The following is a 23,833-nucleotide window of genomic DNA, read 5'->3' on the forward strand; positions in this document are numbered from 1 at the left end:
AGGAAAGGCAAAGGAAGAAATCACTAGCTGTTGAGATGGATTTTTGGAGAAGATCAGTCCAAAGATCTAAACTGGAAAGAGTTAAGAATGAAGGCATAAGATAAGCAATGGATGCTCAAATAAACATCATTGACAAAACAGATCAAAAAAGATTAGAATGGTATGGACATGTTATGAGAATGGGAGAAGAGAGATTACCTAAAAAAAACAATGGAATAGACACACACCCCTAGAAGGAAAAGGAGAGGATGACCTAGAAGCACATGGATGGAGGGAGTGAGGGCTACTATGGAAAAGAGGAAACTGGGAGGACAGAAAAGAGTGGAGGAACAATATTAAATTATAAAAAAAAATTAAAAAAAAAAAAAAGTTAGGTTGAGGATAACTATTGATACAATGGAGAAATCCAAAAAGACATAAACAATGTGTTAAATAAGAATTAAGAAATATCCACTCCCCTGATGGTATTCTCCACTTTGCCACGGTGGGGGGGCTTGCATGTCCCAATGACCCGGAGAGCTAAGTCGGCAGTAGCTTAGCTACTGGTAGGGCCTCCCAAGCTGGACAGGTCAAAAGGGAGGGGCCAAACTAAGAGAGATATCCCGGCCCTCCAGGTTGGGGGTTGCTGCAACTAGCCCCTCGTTCAGTGTAAAAAATACACAAATGCTAAACGACCTACAAGTGAAAATGAAAACGGACCGCACTTTCGGAAATAACAGCAAACAGAAAAGGACTATGATTTTGGGATGCTGGAATATTCGAGGCCTTTCAACTAAAAGAAACTTTCTTCCGGATGAACTGCAAAAATTCAAGTTAGACATCGTCGTGTTATCAGAGACAAAGAAAAAGGGATGTGGAGAGGAAATAATGTGAGAATACTACCATTTTTGGAGTGGAGTCAATAAGAGTGAAAGAGCAAGAGCAGGAGTTTCTATTGCTGTTAAAAATAAATTGAGACACAGTATCAAAAACTGGCAATTTATTAATGAAAGAATGATCTCATTGGAACTGACAATGTATGGGAGAGAAATATGTATTTTGGGAATATATACCCCGACTAATAACACCGCCAATACCTTGAAGGATGAATTTTGGGAGGATCTGAGAGAACTAATATAAAAAATCCCTAAGAACAAAGAGATATTTCTAATGGGAGATTTCAATGCAAGAGTAGGAACTGAACAAAATAGCAAAGTTATTGGAAGATTTGGAGAGAAAGAGAGGAACAACAACAGAGATAGACTATGCAATCTTTGTGAACAGTTCGACTTGAGAATAAACAACACATTTTTCCAACACAAGGATATCCATAAATATACTTGGTCACAGGAGACAAGACAAATTAGATCAGTTATAGATTACATTATTTCAAAACATTCAGGGACATATGTATTGAACCTGCTGTTAAAGATCCTTGGAAAATGGATCAGGAACCATTTAGAAGCCCGAATCGAGGTATCAAAAGAACAAAGTGGTTTTTCAGCCGGGAGGTTATGTATAGACCATATCTCAACAATATGACAGATCCTTGAAAAATGCCAATCAAAAGGAAAAAAAAACATCTTTATGATTTTCATTGACCTTGAAAAGGCATATGACAGTGTTCCAAGAAAACTCTTATGGGAAACACTGAAAGAGGCAAATATTGATCGACAACTGATTAACATTATTAAGGCAATTTATAGGAGTAATAGATGCAGAATTAAAGTGAGATCAGCTTTGTCACCTGAATTCCACACTTCAAAAGGCTTATTACAAGGTTGTTGCATGTCACCAACACTTTTCAAAATTTATATCGACATCTGCTTAAGATCCTAGTCAAAAAAATGTAATAAAATGGGATTACCGATTAATAAGAACACCTATATTCACAATTTACTTTTTGCAGATGATCAGGTGGTGATAGCACAAAACTTAGAAGATGCAAAGTATGCATGTCATCAATTGTTTGAGGAATATAAACAATGGAGTCTAAAAATCAATTTTAGCAAGACTGAAATGTTGTCTTCAGGACCAGGACACGTTCTAAATATTGCAGGTTTTGAAATCAAACCAGTCGATAAATTCAAATATTTGGGATAAAACTTACAAAGTGATGGATCATCCCAAGCAGAGATCAATAAGAGAATTGCAGATGGCAGAAAGGCTATCGGCATGTTAAACTCTGTTCTGTGGAGCAAAAATATCCTAAATAAAACAAAGAAACTTATATTTCAAATGATTGTACAAAGTCTTGTATTGTATGGAGTGGAAAAACAAATTGCTCTCCAGAAATGGATTTTTGGAGACGCTCAGCAGGAACTTCTAGAAGAGACAGAAAACGGAATGAAGACATAAGGGAAAAAATGGAAGTGAAAAAGACTATTATTGACACCATCAAAGAAAAGCATCTAACATGGTATAGATATGTAAAACAGATGCAAGAAAACAGATATCCAAAGGCTATCCTGGAATGGATACCTCCTGCATGACAGCCTGAGGCTTAACCGACCAAGACACCCTGAACCGCACTTTATGGCGGGAAAAAATTCCTAACAAGAAATAACTTGTAGGCCGAGGAAACCCATTGTAAATGGAAACAGTCCTCTTGAAGAAGAAGAAGAAATATCCAAGATTCTGAATTGTCCAAAGCAAAGTTTTCAAAATGTCTTTGGGATTTAGCAAAGGGATCCCAAAAGTTCTGCAAATTTTCCATTAACTTTTTATCATTGATTTTTTATTCAAATTTGTAGACATATTACTGGTACAAATTTAATATATGGGTTCCATGGAAGATTAAGGTTTATAAAAGGGTTCACACAGCAAAAAATAAGTTTGAAAAGCACTGGTGTATATCACAAGCCAATTATCAGAGGTTGACCAGAATTGTAAATGCTGGTTATTGGATTTTTCGATGGTTTGTTGAATAGATTAGTTGTTGTTATTTGGTTTTAGGAGCATTAGCAACTAAGGCCATATTGCTCCGGGAATATGCGGTGGTCATTCCCTGACCTTTCCGCATCCTCCGTATTTGGTGGTCACGGGCTCGAACCCCGGTCTAATCAAGAAGCGTGGGCTATGCACTGCTGCTCCTTCCCACCTAGCTCCGGAGGCGCCGAATAGATTAGTAAGTAGTTATGTGTAATGAACAGTTTGTTTCAGTTAGATTACCTATTCTTAATTATATAGCAAGCAGCAACACTGTTAATGTAGGAAAAAAAAAAAAAATCTACCATGGACTCCATTTTCATTATGAAATTGTCAATAATACTTTAGTTGATATACAACTAAAATACATTTAATTATCCTATTTTACAAACTAAATATCCCTCTTCATTCCCTGAACACCATTTCCACTGACTTTTTTTGTAGAACCAATCTTCTCAACAGCTGATCACTAGAATGATAAGGGTTGCAAATAAATCCAATATAGTTTTTAAAGCTAGTATTCACTTCTTTAAAAGATGGAGGAAAACTCCCAGAGAAAATCTGCAATCCACTATGAATTTCTCCTTGTAACCCTTTCTCCTGTCATACCCTAATTTTTTTTTTCCATTAGAAATATTACATTTGAAGAGCATAACCACATTCAGTACCACAATTCTTATTTAGTAATAAGTTGCTGCCTACTTTTCATTTTATTTTAAACTATCTTTAAGGAATAAAGGTGTCATTTCAAGATATATAGGAAATAATGACTCCTTTTGCATATATGTGTGTGTGTACACATGCAAACATATGTACACAAGATGAAAGCATTCATGCCTAACATAGAAAAATATGTGAAGGACAACCATTGCTAGTTTATAGAGGATTATGTAATTACAGTCATCTCCAGCATTTCAGACAATGATGCAGCAATTCTGGAATTATAATCATCCACCCAAATATAGTGTTATATAACAAGCTGCATATTTTCCTAGCCGACAAACCATGCAAAGCAGCTTACTCACTAATGCCACACCCTTTAGCAAGGCCCTCTCTCTCAAGCTCAATTTACTACAAAACATTCCATTAAAAGCTAAAATACATTTTTTTAAAAGTGTGTGAGGGAACAAAAATGCAGAAAATCATTTATTTCTATTTCAGCATTACTCACATAACACTGCACTGCACTGAAATAGAAAGAAATTATTTTTGAAATAATTCATTTCTTTTTATTTCTGGTTGACTGATTAACCAATAGAAAGAAAGAAAGAAAGAAAGAATTTTTCTGAATTATTTCTATCTCAATGTGGTGCAGTGTTATATAAGAAGGTTTTCATTTTTCATTTCTACAAATGTTCTATTTTAGTAAACCTAACAAAAAAAATCTATAGGAAGACCAGTTAACTAGGTCCTCCTTTATTTCATTATGTTAGGCTCAACCTTATATGAACTTTAGGAGAAATTGTTTCCTTTGCCTCAGCCATCTAGGTAGTCTTGTACATAATCCAAATAGATGGAGGTTGCTTGAACATCACACTTTTCTTGATATACAACAAAAATTAATAAGAATAAAAATAAAAAATAATATAACCAAATTTTTTAAGTTTCCCCTAAATAAATCAAAAAAAGAGAAAACTGTAAATAATCAATTACATATTATAGTTATTTCTGTTATTGTCATTAATTATCATAACTGATAATTACAGTTATATAGGTTTATTATGAGCAATTTTCCAAAATTCAAAAAGATGGCGATTAATATTTTTAAACCAACTGTAAGTATAGCATAGTTTTATGAAACATGATATGATACTTCAGGTACAGAAAGTTTAAAAATCTTAGTGACTCTACCTCAATTTGAAAATTTCAGTGCCACCACAATATGAGACTGATGCACTCAGTATCAAACAGTTTTCTTGATGCTGCAGCTCACCCATATTGCCAATCACTGGCAAAGTGCTAGGAATATTTCATTTCTATTAGGGAAGCTGCATTATAATGCTAGATTTAAACTTAAAATCTTATTTCTTATGAAACAAATAAGAAATAAAATGTTTACATTTACCTACAAAACATTCCATGATTTTCTGATTTGACATCCAGAAAATCATGAAGTTTGGAAGAAACAATTATTGCTTTTTCCAGTGATAATAATGATTATTAAAAAAAAAGTTCATTCTTAATATTAAATATTATATTTTCAGTGGTGAATAATACTGAAGTTCCTAGTTTTCTTTTCATATTTATACATTGTTATATTTTTAAATATTATCTATCAATAGTATGCACTGACAAAAATGGTGTTTTATAAGTGCTTAAAAAAATGTTGTGGTTTTAAATTATTTTTCATTACAAAATAAGGTCTATGTTTCATAAAACTCATAATTAAAGTGTAATATCTATTTTCATTTCCCAATAGTTATATTTCTTATCTTTAAATTCAAGTACAACCATGGTCTTTTGCATCACCAGCAAAAAAAAAAAAAAAAAGAAAAAATAAACTGTTTCACTCCTGCCATAGATATCAATCCAGTTGAGCTTTAAATTTCATAAATTGTTGGCCTTATCTTATTCCAGTAATTAACAACTCACTAGTTAGAGGAATTAACATAAATAATGGGAAGAGATCATTTGATCATGTACAGAGATGTTCAAGGGACTAAATGGTATGGGTGAATTATATGTACAGAATGAGGTTGTGCCCTTCTTGTACTAGTATGTTTTATTGGAATGAGGCTTTTACCATAGGTTTCCTGAGATTTTAAAACTCCCTAAATCATAAAACATTTCATATACTGTGGATATTTCCCATTACTCACTTATGGTGACCCCTTTCCCACAATCATGGTTCTAACTGGTAATCAGTATAATCAAAATAATTAAGTATGACATTTTCATAATAAATTATATGCAAATTAGTTGATTATGAAATCAACAACAAGAAACAAGTGACAATGGAAAGATTCAATCTGACATATGCTGGATTAAGGAATGGGCTAGCAGGGCTCTTGCCCAGGGCACCAAATTTTACAAATCATGAAAAAATATATGTAACATTAGTAAAGGAGCACCGAAAAATCTTTCTGCCTGTGGAGCAAAAGCACCTTGGTCTAGTCCTGATAATGTGCTGTTACGACTTAGGCAACAGTTCTGTTGTGAGTGTGTATGAGAGAGAGAGAGAGAGAGTGACTATTGCCCAAGTGGTAGCAGCAGTTTAGTTTTTATAACTTCAGATCGAATCTTTTGATTCTTCAGCTTTCTTGTCAATTTCACCCTAAACTAATTTGCATATAATCAGTTATTCTGCTGAAATCCATTTTATGGGGCGCCTTGTCACCACGTTGCAGGCATGGCTGAAGGATAGAGTGATCATCCTGTCGAGTGCTGCGATTGGCTGATTAGCATTAGCAGTAGTAGAGGCATACGATGCAAGAAAGCAAGCTTATGCAGCATCAGCTAAAATAAAAAACCTCCAATTTCACTCCTCCATTCGTTCCAAATGCCTGTCCAACTCAGCCTTAAATTTATTTAGGCTATTAGCTTCCACAACAAAAGATGGAAGCCTGGTCCAGCAATTAACTATCCAGTGGCTAAAGGCAAATTTCTGCACATCTATTCTACTACTATCTTTCCTCAATTTAAAACTATGCCCCCTCAGGTTCTTAGTGTGAGCAAGAAGAAGAATCTCATCAGCATTCAGCTTGCTCAACCCATTCAAGGCCTTATACACCTAAATCAGATCACCTCGCAGGTGCCTACTTTCCAGGCACTGCAATTTTCAGAACTTAAGCAGAACTCTTGGTAAGAGGACCCCCTTTGTTCCCCTGACCAATCTTGTTGCCCTTCTTTGTACTCATTCTAGCAACTCTACATCCTTCCTAAAATGAGGCCTCCAGCCCTGTACACAGTACTCTAGGTGTGGCCTGACTATTGCCTTGTATAACGGGATAATCACCTCCCTGTCCCTGCTAACAAAATTCCTATATATCATTGACAAGACTCCATGACCTGCCCTGGCAGCCTGTCTCAGCTCAGCGAACTTCATATTTGACTGCACAATTACCCCCAGGTCTTTTTCACTTTCCACTTCCCTGAGTGTAGTACCGCACAGTTGGTACATTCCTCTTTGGTTTTGCTACCCATATGCAGTACTTTGCATTTGTCAATGTTAAAACTTCAGTTGCCACTTCTCAGCCCATTTTCCCAACTTATCTAGATCCAGTTGGAGTAGCATACTGTCTTTACTGTCGTACTGTCTTTACCCTGCTAACCTTTGTATGATCTGCAAACTTGGACATTAAACCCGATATACCTTCATCAATGTCATTGATAAATATACAAAACAACAATGGGCCCTACACCGCACCTGGGGAACTCCACTAATAGAATTTGTCCACGAAGAGCAGTGTCCATTGATTACCACTCTCTGTCATCTCCCACTCAACCATCCCTTTATCCATTGTAGCAATTACTGTAAATGAGTAATTTGCCTTTCTGATTGCTTGATAGGATACAAATTCGCTTCTGATTATAGCAGTAAATGCAAAATCATCATTAGCTATGTTTCATCATGTTGTTTAGTGCCTCGGTTATTGTTTAGTTATCACCGTCATGCTACTATTGGATATTTCAGTCTGCTGCCGTCACTTTTTCTTTTCCTTTTTTTATTTGTATTTGTTATTAGTGTTTTTTTATGATGTTCCTGAATGGAGTTCATGAAATATACTAGCCAACATGCCAGGACTGAGGTGAGTTTTCTTTGTATTCAAGTAGTTTTTCAATGATGTGCAGATATTGTATTAGGTGTTACTGTAAGATTCTTTTCCAAAGCGGGGCTCTGTAGGCAGAAGCCCTAGAAAAATATAAAAAAAGCATTTTTGTTCATGTGCATTAACAATGAGCAATTCTCATTGTTAATTCACGTGGAATCGTCTAGTAATGTACAGTCACAAAAGCGGGGGTTTGGGGGGAAAAAATTTTTAAAAAAATAAGCATTTTCGTAGACATTTTGTGCATTTACAAAGAGCAATTTCATTCTAAATGTACATGGAATTATCTAGTAATGTACAGTCACAAAAGAAAGGGGAGTTGGGGGAAAAATTTTTTTAAATTTTGCATTTTTGTAGACATTTTGTGCATTAATAAAGAGCAATTTCATTGTTACTGCACGTAGAATCACCTACCCAAAAATTTTAAAAAATTAGCATTTTTGTTGATATTCTGTGTTAACAAAAAGGAATTCTTGTTGTTAATGTACTCAAAATCATTTCATGTATGGGCGAGAAGGATCACATGCCTGGTGTTAATTTTTGTATTCATATTTATATTCACCTATTTTTTGCTCTCTTTTGCCGTTTCTTTTTCTTCATTTCAGCTCCGATATATTGTGATATCAGGTGAAATCCACCTGTAACCTGTGGGCAAAGAGGAGAGGGGAAAGCAGTGAGTGGGAGGTGCCTTCACTTGCCAATCACTGCCTTCTTCCTCTCTTTCCCGCTGAAGTACAGAGGTGCCCCATAAACTGGATTTTTACAATTATTTTATTATTAATCAATCAATAAATTATTAATCAATTTCATTATGTCTGTCAATAGCTATAACTGAAGTCCGGAAAATGGCATATATTTTATATAAATCATGATATAATTCTCCACTGAAACAGTGCCTTTTACTTAAAGGGTGCAGTGCAATACCAGGGAAACTCGTGTTATGATCAATTTGATGTATTTACAGATTGTTTTAATAGTCATTGTCGCTAATATAAAAATATGCGACACACTGGAAATTTCTGAGACAAAAGTAATCTATTTAAGTAATAGAAATGTCAGTGGTCTTGCTTCAGCTAGCTCACTGACTATTCTTGAATTATTCCAATAATCAGTTGCTTCAGTTGGAATAACTGATTACTGTTTCACAGAATCAATTTATTAAAATCGAGTGAGTAATTATTATTTTTTTTTTTTTTTGGCTGATACTGTGCTGATATAAGCTTTGCTTCCTTAAACCCTTTTGCCAATACCAATAACTTTGAGTAGCTATAGAGATCAGAAGATATGTAAAAGATTATAAGAAATGCATTTTGAACATAAATGATCTTCACTGATATAAACTGGATATCAGTAAAGTTGAAATAATAGCACCCCAAATAATGGAACATTCCAGCTAATGGCACATTGAGATTGGATGTTTACATACAGGGCAGATGTCTTGCAGTGACAAACAAAGAAAAAGAAAATTATGATTTTGTCACCAAATTTTATGACACTTGGGATTGAAACAGCTTAAACACAAAGAAAACGGCGTCACGTGATTACTGTATTTGTTTACATTCACCATTTTGAAAGTAAATTCTGTACTGATATCACAGATTATACTGATGTTTTACATTTATTTTAAATTAAAAACCCCTCACTATGACACCTAAAGTTAATAAACCTCATACAGAGAAGAAAAGAAGAACATTAAAGCTTAGTGACAAACTTGATATAATCCAAACTATTACATTAGGGTCACCCAAAAAGTTAATTCATATACCCATGTGTATTTTGTCTGTAAATTGTGCATGTTCTCTGGTCGATCTGCCTGTTTTATTGGACAAAAAAACCATTTCTGGGGAAAAAAACCTTGCTATCTATGCCTGAGACTGACTAACTCAGCCAAGGAGTGAAAAAAGCCCATAACAGTTTCTAGTGTCATCGATGGGATTTGAACTCTGGCTTTTTCCACCCAGTGTGGGGAGGATGGTGATGATACCGCCGTGCTTATTATACAGAAAATAGAATGGGGCATAAGTAGCAGCATATTAATAGCAGAATATAATATTGGATCGTCAACATGTTTATATTTTTTTATGTGCAGTAAATAAAACTGCATTCTTAATCTCTCTATTTCTTATTTAGCCTCATTATTTCTGCATTAAATATATTAAAGTGTCGAGTCAGTTTGGTGTGACACTAGGAAAGCAAAATTGAGAGTAGGAGTGTGTTATAGGCCTAATGACTCTGATGACTATAATAAACAGCTGTACAGAGAAATAGAGTGGGCCAGTAAATCAGAATGTCTTATAATGGGGGATTTTAATTTCCCAGATATTGACTGGAATTTGTGGGTTGTTCACTTACACACTAGCAAGGCATGTGTGGATTTATTCGATCATTGTTTTCTACAGCAACATGTTCGGGAGGCAACTAGAGGGAGTAATACTCTTGATCTGATTATCAGTAGTGATTCTTCATGCATTATGAATCTGCAGATAAAGGAACCACTAGGCGGCAGTGATCACAGTGTGCTGAAGTGGGATTTATTCAAAGAGGTAACTACCATCAAGTGTAAAGGGAAGGATTTTTGCTTTCGTAAAGGTGACTACATTGGTCTGAGACAGTATTTAAATTCTATATGATGGGACCAACTGATGATGTTACCAACAGCAAATTCAAAATGGGAAGCATTCAAAGAATTAATCTTGGAAGCTACTAGGATTTTCATGCCAACTAAGAAATACTGTTCAAGGTTTAAGCCTAAATGTATGTCAGATGAACTAATGAGACATGTGGCAGAGAAGAACAATACATAGGATACATATAAATTAACAGGTGACATGGAAGCCCATGATATATATAAGCTGGTCTGTAACCAAGTCACAAAGGAGTTTAGGCAGGCAAAGGCAGATTTAATTTGGCAAAGGATGAAAAGAAAAACAGCAGAGAGTTCTCTACTTAAGTAAACTCTAGAAGGAAGGGGATGAATCAGATTGGTTCACTTGATATCGATGGTTCAACTGTTGATGATCCTGCTCAGGTAGCTAAAAAACTAAATGAATATTTTGCATCTACATTCACACATGAGGAGTTATTCAGGGAGGGGAATGCCAGAGGGGAATTAAACTATGGCAGTGAGCTAGATGATTTTGTAATAATCATCTAGCGAGGAGAAATTCATGGAGGAGAAATTTTTGAAGATAAACATAAAAAAGGCACCCAGGGAGGATGGGATCTATCCAGTTATATTGAAGGAGGCAGCAAAAGAAGTAAGCAAACACTTAGCCATAATTATGAAAGTTTCCTTGGACTCAGGGGAAGTACCAATGGACTGGAGATGTGCAAATGTTACCCAAATTCACAAAGGAGGATCAAAGGGTGACACAAGTAATTACAGACTTGTTAGTTTAATTTCTGTTCCAGGGAAATTAATGGAGGCATTCCTTTAACTGCAGGATCATCTAGACAAAACTTCACTTATAGCTCGGACACAGCATGGGTTTGTTAAGGGGAGTCTTGTCTGACCAATTTCATTGCATACTATGATGTGGTCACAAAGGAAATGGATGCAAAAAATAATTTTGATATCATATATTTGGATCTTAGAAAGGCTCTTGATACTGTTGCACATGGAAGACTGCAGTACAAATTGGAGCAGTGTGGCATTGGAGGCAAATTGCTGCTATGGATAAAGGGATGGTTGAGTGGGAGAAGACAGAGAGTGGTAATCAATGGACACTGCTCTTTGTGGACTAATTTTATAAGTGGAGTCCCCCAGGATTCAGTGTTGGGTCCATTGTTGTTTTCTGTATTTATTAATGATATTGATGATGGTATATCAGGCTTAATGTCCAAGTTTGCAGATGATACAAAGGTCAGCAGGGTTCTTAATGACATTAATGACAGTACGCTGCTGCAACAGGATCTAGAAAAGTTGAGCAGATGGACTGAGAGGTGGCAACTGAAGTTTAACATTGACAAATATAAAGTACTGCATATGGGAAGCAGTAACCCCAGAGTAACGTATCAATTGGGTGGTAATATACTCAAGGTAGTGGAGAATGAAAAGGACCTGGGTGCAATTCTGCAGTCAGATATGCAGTGTTCTGAGTAGTGCAGACACGCTGCAGGCATAGCTCATGGTTGCTAGAATGAGTACAGAGAAGGGCAACAAGATTAGTGAATGGAACAAAGGGTTGCTCTTAAGAAGAAAGGCTTAAGTTTTGCGAATTACTGTGTCTGGAGACTAGGCACCTGCGAGGTGATCTGATTGAAGTGTATACGGCCTTGAATGGTTTGAGCATGCTCAATGCTGATGGGATTCTTGCTCTTGCTCAGAATAATCGCATGAGAGGGCATAAATTCAAATTGCGGAAAGACATTTGTAGGATAGATGTGCAAAAGTTTGTCTTTAGCCAGTGGGTGCTTGATTGTTGGAACAAACTTCCATCTGTCATAGATTCGAGGCATAACTAGACAAACATTTGGAGGGAGTGGATGGGTGAAATGAGAAGAGTTTTATTTTTTGTTTTTTTTTTTGGCTGATGCTGTATAAGCTTGCTTTCTTGCATCATATACCTTTGCTAATGCTAATGTCTACTGTATAAGATTAACAGCAAATTTGTTACAATCCTGTAACATGGTCACTCATTAAATTAATTTTTCTATGGTAATGTACTATAGTAAATATGATTATTAGTAAAATTGCTTTTGATAATGGACTTTGCTTGTATGTATATTTTAGCATGGGTGGATGGGAAATACACTGTGCCTATTAGATTGCTAATCTGGCATTGAAAATAAATATGTAAACTAACAACTATACTTACCTTTCCATCATCATCATTAACCTGAATCCTTCGCCCCTCGGCAGAAATAACTCTGGCACCAATTGCAACATCAAACTCCTTTTTTGTTTGAGGTTCAATCCAGATATAGTCACCCTTCAGAACAAAAAAGTATTTAAATTAAATAAAATGCCAAAATATGATATGTAAAAATATGCATTAATTATGGAACCATTCAAAAATATTTCACAAAGAAAAATAATGGATGTAAATTTGAAAGATGAATTTAATTTATATTGTCTCTTATATAAAAGTAAGTTTCAAACTCCATTACGTTCATAATTTTAATATACATGTAAAATGCATATATGTTCCACCCAACAAAACTGGAAAACATAAAAGCTGTAAAGATGTCAAAAGTGTCTGATATTAGCATGAACAAAATGGATTTGTACAACAGTGATCTTGTAATGAGTGATCCAAATTATTCAGTAATAAAACATATTTTATACAGAAATAGCTATTTACGGACCAACTGTACTGAGACAATTAAAAGTATGCCTCTAAACTATTCTTTTTTTATCACAAAAACAGTGGCACATTTTCAATTTTTTGGTGTTATTGCTATAATAGCAATAATACCAAAAAATACTTTATTTACATCCCCTACATTGAACAATGGCATAAATAACTAAACAGGCTTTTCAGGGATACAGAATTAAAAATTGTCTCTAGACCCATACGTAAATTACATGTCGAACTAAATAATTTCAATCATGTCGCCATTATCGAAACAGATAAATGATCCTGTTTACAATATCTGATGTAGTGAATGTGACTCAACCTATCAAGGATCGACACATGTACGATGGCTGTGAGAGTGAAACAGCACTTGGCCTTGATTCATGCTTCTAGGGCAGGCACCTCGCAATATAGCTTTTCATGCCATCAGCGACAACCACACTTTTTTATTTAACAAGTCCAAAATACTTAGTATACAGGGTAACTACACTAAATTATTAATCACCGAAACCCTGGAAATCAAAATGCACATAAATTCTATTAAAATCAGTCGCCCATATCTCATCTCTGATTCGTGGTCATTTTCGCACATGCTCCAAGATACCAAATAATCTCTATATTAAAGTCTCACTAATTTAACTCGCATTACTCCTATCCTGTGACCAAGACATACCGTTGAAAAGACTCAGTCCACTTAGAAAGGAAGTTATTCAAATCTGTTTCTAAATTATTTTAACTAATTTTAATTAATTTATTTTTTAACTATTACTCTCTGCAACTCTTTTTATTGATTTTATTAGACAATGTCTTCTCATCCAGGGTTATGTGATGGTGGTGGTTTGATGTGTTGGCGATTGGGGGTGCTTGGCTATCGATCGAGGATGTATCGAGCCATTCATGTGTCATTGGAGGAGAAAAATCATTAAATAATTTTATGTTCGATTGAATTCAGGAGTTCGGTGTGCTGAAGCATTCTACAAATGAGCATTGAGGTAAAATCTCTTATTTTTTCTATATACTTTTATTTACATATTTTCATTTTTAGCATAGCCAAAATAATTTTTGACCGAATATTAATTTTAACCTATGCTTGCTACTTACAGCAAACTGGGATTCCAATTGAGTACAGGAACTCTCTGACTTACATAATACTCGACTTATGGAAATTTGACTTTATGTAAGTTTTTGTCGGCCGGTGCAAACTTAAAAAAATCGTGGAAACGTATTTTGCATCCCATAGGAATAAATGGAAGTATCATGAAAATATCATAATGTGAACCCAATAACACATTGGGTTTTTTTTTTTTTTTTTATGTAATTCGTTCTTGGAAGTTGAAAATTTCGCTATATTACTAAGCTATTTATCTCTCTAAAAGGTCATATTTATAATATGTTCCTGTTATAAGAATAAATTTTGAATGCCTTTGTGATATTTTTCTAAAGCACATTCCTGGAGGTCACGACCACAAAACAATAAAAACAATTTGCACTTTCCGGTTTATTGGGCTTTTCTGTTAGTGCATCTAATTATAAACGGGTAGTAAACCCGATCTTATTGCATTTGAGATAATACCGATAACTGCAATTGTGTGGGTTTTTACACTATTATGGTGAAATATGTTCCTCTTCACTGAAATCTTCAATCATATAAAAAACATATTTTCAGAAACTTCTCTTCATTCCTATTTGCGTATTACAATGATGAAGGGAAAATGACCAACGAAAAGTGCAAGTGGTAGTGGTATCAGGAAACAAAACAAAATTGATTTAGAAATGAAGATGAAAATGATTAAGAAGTACAAAGCAGGACAAAGTTTGTCATCTATTGCAAGGGAATTTAACTATATTAAAGAGCAATGTGTGTATAAAAGAACAGGTCAAACAATCAACACACTGAATGCTGTTTAGTGATCAACAATGATCACTAAACAGCATTCAGATGCTATATCGAAGATGGAACAGCTATTAATAATATGGATGGAAAATCAGATCAGAAGCGAGTGCCCCTGAGACTAATGACCATTCAAGCAAAAGCAACAAGTATTTATAAAGATATTAAGGATAAGTACGGCGAACTCCAACCCAAGTTTGTGGCAAGCAAAGGGTGGTTTAATAGGTTCAAGCATCGCACTGGTTTCCACAATGTTAAATTGTGCGGTGAAGTTGCCAGTGCCAATTCTGCAGCTGCAGAGAAATTTTGTGATGTGTTGGAAAAAATTATTGATCTTTCCAAGCCTTTAAGGCAGCAAATTTTTAACGTCGATGAGATTGCTCTGTATTGGAAAAAACTGCCGGATCGAACATACATTGCCAAAGAGGAAAATACAATGCCAGGTTTCAAGGCGTCAAAAGATAGGGCAATGCTCTTGCTTGGGGCTAATTCAGCAGGAGATTACAGATTAAAACCATTAAAAATATGACCATGGCACGTAAAAGGCTTGGAAGGATTTGAAAAAGATGAATCATATGAAGAGGCTACAGATAAGATTGTAAAGGTTGCAGAACTATTTCAGTTGGAGGTTGATGCCAAAGACGTGAAGTAGTTAATAGAGGAAGAAGAGAAGAGAAGGAATTATCTAACGAATAACTTATTGACTTGCTTGTGTACCAGTCTGAAAATCCTCATGCATTTAAGGGCATCAATAAAGCCACCCTACCCATGCATTTCCGATCGAACCAGACATCAATTCTGCTTCATTCCCGAGGTTGAAAAATATTGTAAAGACAATGATGTTCTTTTCAAGATTTTGCTTCTATTAGATAATGATCCTGGACATCCTATGCATCTAGATGATTTCAATTCAAACATGAGAGTCATATTTCTACCGCCAAACACGACTTCACTCATCTAACCTATGGATCAGGGTGCTATTTCGAATTTAAAAGCATACTATTTATGCACAACGTTTGCTCAGGCACTGTTTGCAGTAGACAATGAGAAAAATTTTACGTTAAGGGACTTTTGGAAATCTTACAATATTTACCACGCCATCTTAAACATTAATAAGGCCTTGGCAGCGCCTCCATAGCCAGGTGGGAAGGAGCAGCAGTGCGTAGCACACGCTTCTTGATTAGACCTGGGTTTGAGCCCATCACCGCCAAATACGGAGGATGCGGAAAGGTCAAGGAATGACCACCGCATATCCCGGAGCAACATGGCCTTAGTTGCTAATGCTCCTAAAAACCAAATAACAAACAAGGCCTTGGCGTAAATTACTAAAAGTTGTTTAAATGGTGCATGGAAGAAGATATGACCATGGCATGTAAAAGGCTTGGAAGGATTTGAAAAAGATGAATCATATGAAGAGGCTACAGATAAGATTGTAAAGGTTGCAGAACTATTTCAGTTGGAGGTTGATGCCAAAGACGCGAAGTAGTTAATATAGGAAGAAGAGAAGAGAAGGAATTATCTAACGAATAACTTATTGACTTGCAGGCAGCGATAGTGAAAGAAGAAAATGCTGACGAAGTTCAAGATGAACCAAATGAGGAGCTGAGACACTTCATAAGAGATGGCAAGGGCATTTCGTGAAATTGCATCGGCAATGGCGAGGTTTAAGAACATGGATCCTGACAGCGAAAGATTCTTAAAAGTTAACAGAGGGGTGAATGATATGCTTGCTTGCTACAAATAAATCTATGATGAAGAGAAAAAGGCCACTGTCCAGTCATCCATTAATATGTTTTTTCGTAAGGTTGAGTGGCTGACCCTTCTAAATCTCCACAGCCCTCAACCTCTGCAGCGGCATACTTATCAGCTGAAGACATAAATTCTGGCAATGCTGCTCGAGAGGTAAAACTTACTAACCTTATGCTTGTATCCTCTCTTTTTTTTGCAATTTTATAATTTTGAATTTTTTTTTTAAATTGCACACTTTTATAATTTTTCCTGCACATGAGATAAGAAATTGAATAAATACAATAAATAATTCTATTTACATGTTCATTGGAGATTTCTTTTTTGATTCAATCAATTCAGCGGGCACAACTGCGAGTGCTGCACAAGCATGGGGGAAATTCTGACTTACGTAGCATTCAGCGGAACGCAACCCTTACGACTTACGTAAGGGTTGCGGAAGGGGAGTTCCTGTATAATTTAATAAAATACACCATTTACCTGAAAACTACAAAAAATCCAAAAAACACATTAATGGGTGGTGGTGATGGTCGGCAGGAAACGGAACTGTTTTCCTGTTTGCCACTGGTTTTCCAGCCGACCACTACCCATGTAAATAAAAAAGTAAAACTGTTATCGAGACTACAGAAATGGTTATGCATGAGACATTCATTTCGTATGGCTATCTGACCTTTGAAAACCTCTGACGAAGAAGCGGATGGATGGTCATCTGGATGAATGTATTTTTCCGTTTCTTCCTTTTACCTGTTTTCTATTCCTTTTCACTTTGCCCCAATATCACATTTTATCTTATCTTTTATTTTCTTTATACCATAGTTTTTTTTAAAGATATATATAAGTATTATTTATTTATTATAAGATTATATAAATTAGTGTTTAATTAGTAAAAACCATGGTGAACACTAAATTGTTAAATCGGCACCATTAGGCCTTAATGCCTGAAATGCATCCATCCAGGCTATGAATGCATCCCCAACTCAAAAATGGATCCTAAATTGATTAGGACCCTGCCCTGAGTAAATATACGTTGAGTGATCACTGAATTATGACCATCCCTATGAAAACTGAATGCGACCCCTTGACCACATGAGGTACGATTGTGCAGAGTTAGTCAACCTGCGTAGCATAGATAAAAGGTGTCAGTGGTTCAGTAGGTAGTAAAATTCTGAGCATGATGCATAAAAGGAAGGATTTATTGTACTTTGATGATAAAGGACAGGTTGTGGGTACTCGACGAGCTGGTGCCTCGATCTACCAAACGGCTGAACTGGTGGGGTTTTGAGAGCCGCTGTACTTAAAGTGTACAGCGTGTACATTTAAGTGTACTTAAAGTGTACATTTTGACACCAGGACTGGCATCAAAATGGTCAGACAATGACCCAACAGTGAAAGGGCAGAGAAAGATTGATGTTAAAGGTGAGCGCCAGGTCCGATGACTCATACAGGTGAACAGGCGCAGCACTGTTGAAGAGATGACTACCCAATACAACATTGACCAACCCAAAACAATATCTGGCATGACCATGATTTGCACACTCTCATGTATGGGTTATACCAGCAGGCGACCCCTACAGCATCCTCTCCTAACCAAGGTTAATCAGCATAAAAGACACCTCATGCAAAGAGCATGCAAGTTGTACATTAGAAAACTGGAAGAAGGTGTGCTGGTTGGATAAGTCACATTATTTACTCCACACCATTGGTGGTCGTGTATGGATTTGGCATCAACAACATGAGGCTCTTCATCCATCATGCATGGTATCAAAAGTGCAAGCCAGTGGAGGCGGTTGTATGGTGTGGGACATGTTTTACTTGGACCCCTGGTGCATGTGTAACAACGTATCAGTGGTCTCCGCTATCGTCATCTGCTTGCTGACTGTGTACACCCTGGTATGTTACACTTCTTCCTGAATGGCAATGGTGTCTTCCAAGATGACAAGGCCCAGAGCCATTGGGCACTTGTTGCGCAGGAATGGTTTGAGTAACACAGTTCTGACTTTCAGCATATCGATTGGCCTCCGAACATTATCCGATATCAATCCCATAGAGCACTTGTGGGACACTATGGAAAAGCATATCAGGCATCTGGATACACCAATCATCTCCATACCTTCATTGCTGACTGCGTCACACACAGCTTGGTTGGCCTTACCTCTCAAATGCTTCCGACTTCTTGTTGAATCGATGCCACGTCGGATAGCTGCTGTACCGAGGACAAAAGGAGGACCTACGAAGTATTAGGTAGGTGGTCATAATGCAATGATCACTCAGAGTATATACTGTATACTCTGAGTGATCACTGCATTAAATCAACAGTATATAGTATATACTGTTGATTTAATTATAATTTATATTACATCTTTACCAGGCAACCTAATAATATTTTCATATATTTATAATGCAGTATATATAAACATAAAATTATGAAAGAAGGGAATAGTATAATTAATAATTGTAACAATGTAAATGATATATAAAACTGAAGTATGGAAATTGTGTAAAGAATTTAATGTGAAAGGGTTAAAGCTAAAAATATCAAAATCTAAAGGGATACATTTCATTTGGAAGCATATGAACAGACTGCAGCGGAGAGAAATTCTACTGCAGATGAAGGCACAGATTAGTAAAGTATCTGTGGTTGAAGGTTATTTGTTAGCTGCCCTGTTTTCTCTCTCACTCTCTCTCGTTTCGCATACATTTTACCCACGTAATTCGTGGTACCCGACTGTTTACGTATGCAGCGTGTTTTTCAGACCAATAGTTTGCTGATGAGAAGGGGTGGAATTGTACCGTGAATACATCGCGGAATGACCTTGACTCGCCTAAAGAAATTTTCTACTGCAACTGAGGATCGAAGAAAGAGTGAAATATTACAAATTTCAACAGTAAACTACAAGCTAAAATGGGCGGAAATTCAAGATCAGAGGGAACAGATATGGCAAAAGCAAGTAGAATATAAAATGAAACGAATAATTGAGAAAATTTAATAATGCCTACAAAAAGTTATATATATATCAATAATTACAAGTATAGTTACCATTTTCCCATTATTCACTTATGGTGTTTATGATTCTATATCCAATATTTACAAAAAAAAACGAGCTGTTTACTTCATAAATGTTGTCCAACCAGCGGATGGCAACAAACATAATATCCAGTGCTTCAGCTACAATTCATATACTGTACTGTACAGTACAGTACAGTATATGAACAGTCAATGCGATATGTATGGGAAAAAAATATATAATAAATAATAATTGCTGGATTTCTAGTGGTCCGATTTCAGTGAGATAAGGAATAGCTCCACAAATTTTTGTAACAAAGCGAAATTCAAAATTTCATTAAAATCCATTCATTGCGAATCGAGTTATTACGTGCAGACGGACGGACAAAAATATAATAATAATTGTCGGATTTCTATTGCTTAATTTTAATGAAATTTGGGATGGCCCTACAAATCTTTCTATAAAGCCCAAATATAAAATTTCATGAAACTTCATCCACTGAGAGTCGAGTTATTATTATTATTTTTTATTATATTAGCCATATGGTGCAATGAAGCCTGAGGCTTATGCTGCACCAACCAAAAAAAATTCCCGAGTTACCCTGAGAGAGAGAGAAGTTGAAGGGAATCACCAAGAAAGAGAAGAATGATGATTTCCAGCTCAGGACCCTGGGTGTGCCAAGCCCATACTCACCAGATGTGAGCCCCTGGGGGTTACGAAAAAAGAAAAAAGAATAATTGCCGGATTTAAATAATAAATTTTTTGTTTATACTCCGGGACAACGAAACGGTGAGAGGAGTTCACAAGATAGACAGAATACAAGAAAGAGCATCGCATTCAGCAGACTTCTATTGGTCCAATTTTAGTTAAATTCGGAATGGCTCGCACTTTTTTTTTGAAAGGCACAAACACAAAATTTCATGAAAACCTGTAACTGGGTGTCGAGTTGCAAGCGGACGGACATTGTGAACACAACAGGCACATTATGCATATATGCTAACGCTAAGAAAACTTCGATTTTTATTTATATAGTTTAGACTTCATGTTATTTAATCATTTTTATTGCATAATAAATAATTTGATGTATAATGTATTATACATTATGTATATGACGTTGGCATATAAACTATTGGCACTTATTGTTTTCAGAAACTCTTTCAGGGTGCGGTAGGAGGTACAAATTTTAACCCTTAACTCAGAATTTTTTTTTTTTTTTTTTTTTTGGCTGGTGCAGCAAAAGCCTCAAGCTTCCTTGCACCGCGTATGGCTAATAATAATAATTTTTAACACGCAATCTCAAATATCTTTGAATACAGCCGACCTCTTAAGATTATTTATTACCAAATTAAATCATCCATAAAATAAAGTGAATGTGTAAAAATATCCAAGTTGCCATTTGTTTGTCGATAACAGGGTGCGGTAGGAGGTACAAATTTTAACCCTTAACTCAGAATTTTTTTTTTTTTTTTTTTTTTGGCTGGTGCAGCAAAAGCCTCAAGCTTCCTTGCACCGCGTATGGCTAATAATAATAATTTTTAATACGCAATCTCAAATATCTTTGAATACAGCCGACCTCTTAAGATTATTTATTACCAAATTAAATCATCCATAAAATAAAGTGAATGTGTAAAAATATCCAAGTTGCCATTTGTTTGTCGATAACAAACAATAAATATTCCTGCTTCCAAGCGGAACAACACGATACGGGTCAGATAAAACCCAAACTTTACTCCAAAAGAAACATAAAATATCACGAAGCTGCAAACTGCGATAATGGTTTATTTTTATTACCCACAAAATTATTATATGCACAAAAACGTCAGTTTTAAATTATATATGATTAGGTCCCTATTCTTGGAATTACTTAATTAACTTAATTCGAGTTGCAATAGCATTTTTGAACTAATTGTTACCACCAATATGAGTGACTTCCAAAACTGTTATTTTGTGATCTTCACACTTTTGGTCAAAATCTAAATACAACTTTTTAGTCCTATTTTCCGCTTCTTTGAACAGGCGAATGGAGACTGTTTCAAATTTTGTTTCAAGGTGAGGTTAGAAATAAAATTGCTTTGGTCAGGTAAGATTATTGCTACCCTGAAAATATTTTCTGGAAAAATGGAATCTATAAGGTATTTTTCCGCCCCTGAAATTACTGTACTACAACTGTGAAGAGACTTCCAGTATTTCTGTTATAATCACTAAGCCGAACTGCATTTTACCATTAACTTTGCCAATAATAGTACTACTAACTACTTCGAACGCAAACCAAAAATTTTGTTCTATACACATTGATCACTGACACGAAAGCTTGCCTAAACATGACGAATTAGTTCAATTCTGGGGTAGCATTAGCTCCAGAGAAATATACCAACTGGGTGGTGTTACACTCAGGGTAGTGGAGAATGAAAGAGACCTGGGGGTAATTATGCAGCCAGTTATCAAGTTTTCTGAGTAATGCAGAGAGGCAGCTAGAGTAGGTCATGGGGTCTTGTCAATGATATACAATGTACAGGAATTTTGCGAGCAGGGACAAGGAGGTGATTATCCTCTTGTATAAGGCAATGGTCAGGCCACACCTTGAGGCTTCCAGACCTAAGGAGACTCTACATCCTTCCTAAAATGAGGCTTCCAGACTTGTACGCAGTACAGGTCTGGAAATCTCATTTTTGGAAGAATGTAGAGTTACTAGAACGAGTACAGAGATAGGCAACAAGACTGGTGAAGGGAACAAAGAGGTGCTCTTATGAAGAAAGGTTTAAGTTCTACAAACCCATCATTATTTCTACCAACATTATGGTCCGTATACGATTCCATTCAACTGGAAATTCCACGCACCCAAAAGAGCGTTGAAGCCTACCATAGTGTATAGTTGGACGAGCACATATTGGCGTATATAGGATCATCGAAGAATTTCAGAAAGAACAGCAACAGGTCGATAACCAGGCTGAATGCATACTTCGTGGTGAATCCTGTCCAAAACGCAAGAAGGCTACAGTCCAGAGAGAAACGAGAAGAATGATGGTTGTGAACGATCGTGAAAATAGATCTGTGATGGATTACCTTCGCGGTATTGTGCACAATGTATCAATGTATAAATATTATATTATTTTATTTTATGCATATATATATATATATATATAAAGTGTGTTGTTTATTCATTAATATGACATAAAATATTAACATTATCATATACTGTTTGCATAACTACAATGTACATGTTCCATGCGTTCAAATAAAATTTTAATGTTTTTAGCGGCTGTTTTTGGTTACATGAAAAACATTTTTTATCGCAAACAGTTTCTGAGATATGGATTCTAACTGTGTTTTTTTAAAATACAATCGATATGTCGGGATTTGCGGCTGTCAGGATTTTGGCCTTTCGGGATTCAATGCATTCTTCCTCTTGCTCAGACCCACACACACATGAGGAGGGTCCAAAATTCAAAAGTCAGGTCAAAGAATGAATGTTTACAAGCTTCTTGAGAATAGCAACAACGTTGGCTTTAGTGCATTACATCTACACATTATGTCTACACACCACAGACACGCATGCGTTGGCATATTGAAAAAAAGCGAGCACCGATTCCCTTTGCTGTCCTGGAAAGCTATCTCACAGGCTCACTTCAATATTCACTACTGCAGAAACCGTTAGACAAGACATATCTGCACACTTGGTATCTAAATTGTAGTGGTACCCGGTACACTAACACGAAATAAAATTCAGAAGTGATCATACCCTGGACTTTTTAACAATATCATGCATACGAGTATCAACTTACCTTTTCTTAAACTACGGTGTATATTAAACGAAAACTACAGTAAATTAAAGAGATTTATGCATTCTTGAAAGGGTCTACGTAAAAAACAAACGGATTCAGTTATACGTTTGATGAAATTAATAAAAATAATCAAAAGCTGTAATATATTTCATAAAAATACTTACTCTGGTCACAATCACCATGGTGAACGGTGTTCTTTGTTAAAAGAATCAGCTGGATGAATCTAATAAAAAAACAAAATTAATTTACTATTACAAAATAGTAATAAAAGCAATAATATAAAAAGAATATATTGTGATTGTTATAAAATCCATTACGATATATACAGAAGCCTAAAAATCAATAAAGTTTTTGAGAATACACTCCTTTCAGAAGTTTTTAAAAGATAAAAACAAAACAAAAAACTTCAGGTTCCATCTCGGCCGAGAAGATCCTC

At 35.7% G+C, this 23,833-nt stretch overlaps 1 protein-coding gene across 1 annotated transcript in view; it reads right to left on the reverse strand.

Annotated features, from left to right (window-relative positions):
• The window catches only part of ck (unconventional myosin-VIIa ck), a 273,948-nt gene that overhangs the window by 174,595 nt on the left and 75,520 nt on the right, over nucleotides 1-23,833 (reverse strand). Inside the window, exons 2-3 of the mRNA XM_090377618.1 lie at nucleotides 23,562-23,620; nucleotides 12,494-12,607 (exon numbers count right to left, since the gene is read on the reverse strand). Of these exons, the coding sequence (XP_090233744.1) occupies nucleotides 12,494-12,607; nucleotides 23,562-23,579 (132 nt within the window). The 5' untranslated portion in view covers nucleotides 23,580-23,620. The remainder of the gene's footprint in view (nucleotides 1-12,493; nucleotides 12,608-23,561; nucleotides 23,621-23,833) is intronic.

The sequence above is a fragment of the Mastigoproctus giganteus genome, chromosome 1, assembly GCF_048544385.1.
Source record: "Mastigoproctus giganteus isolate SK-2022 chromosome 1, ASM4854438v1, whole genome shotgun sequence".
Taxonomy (NCBI): domain Eukaryota; kingdom Metazoa; phylum Arthropoda; class Arachnida; order Uropygi; family Thelyphonidae; genus Mastigoproctus; species Mastigoproctus giganteus.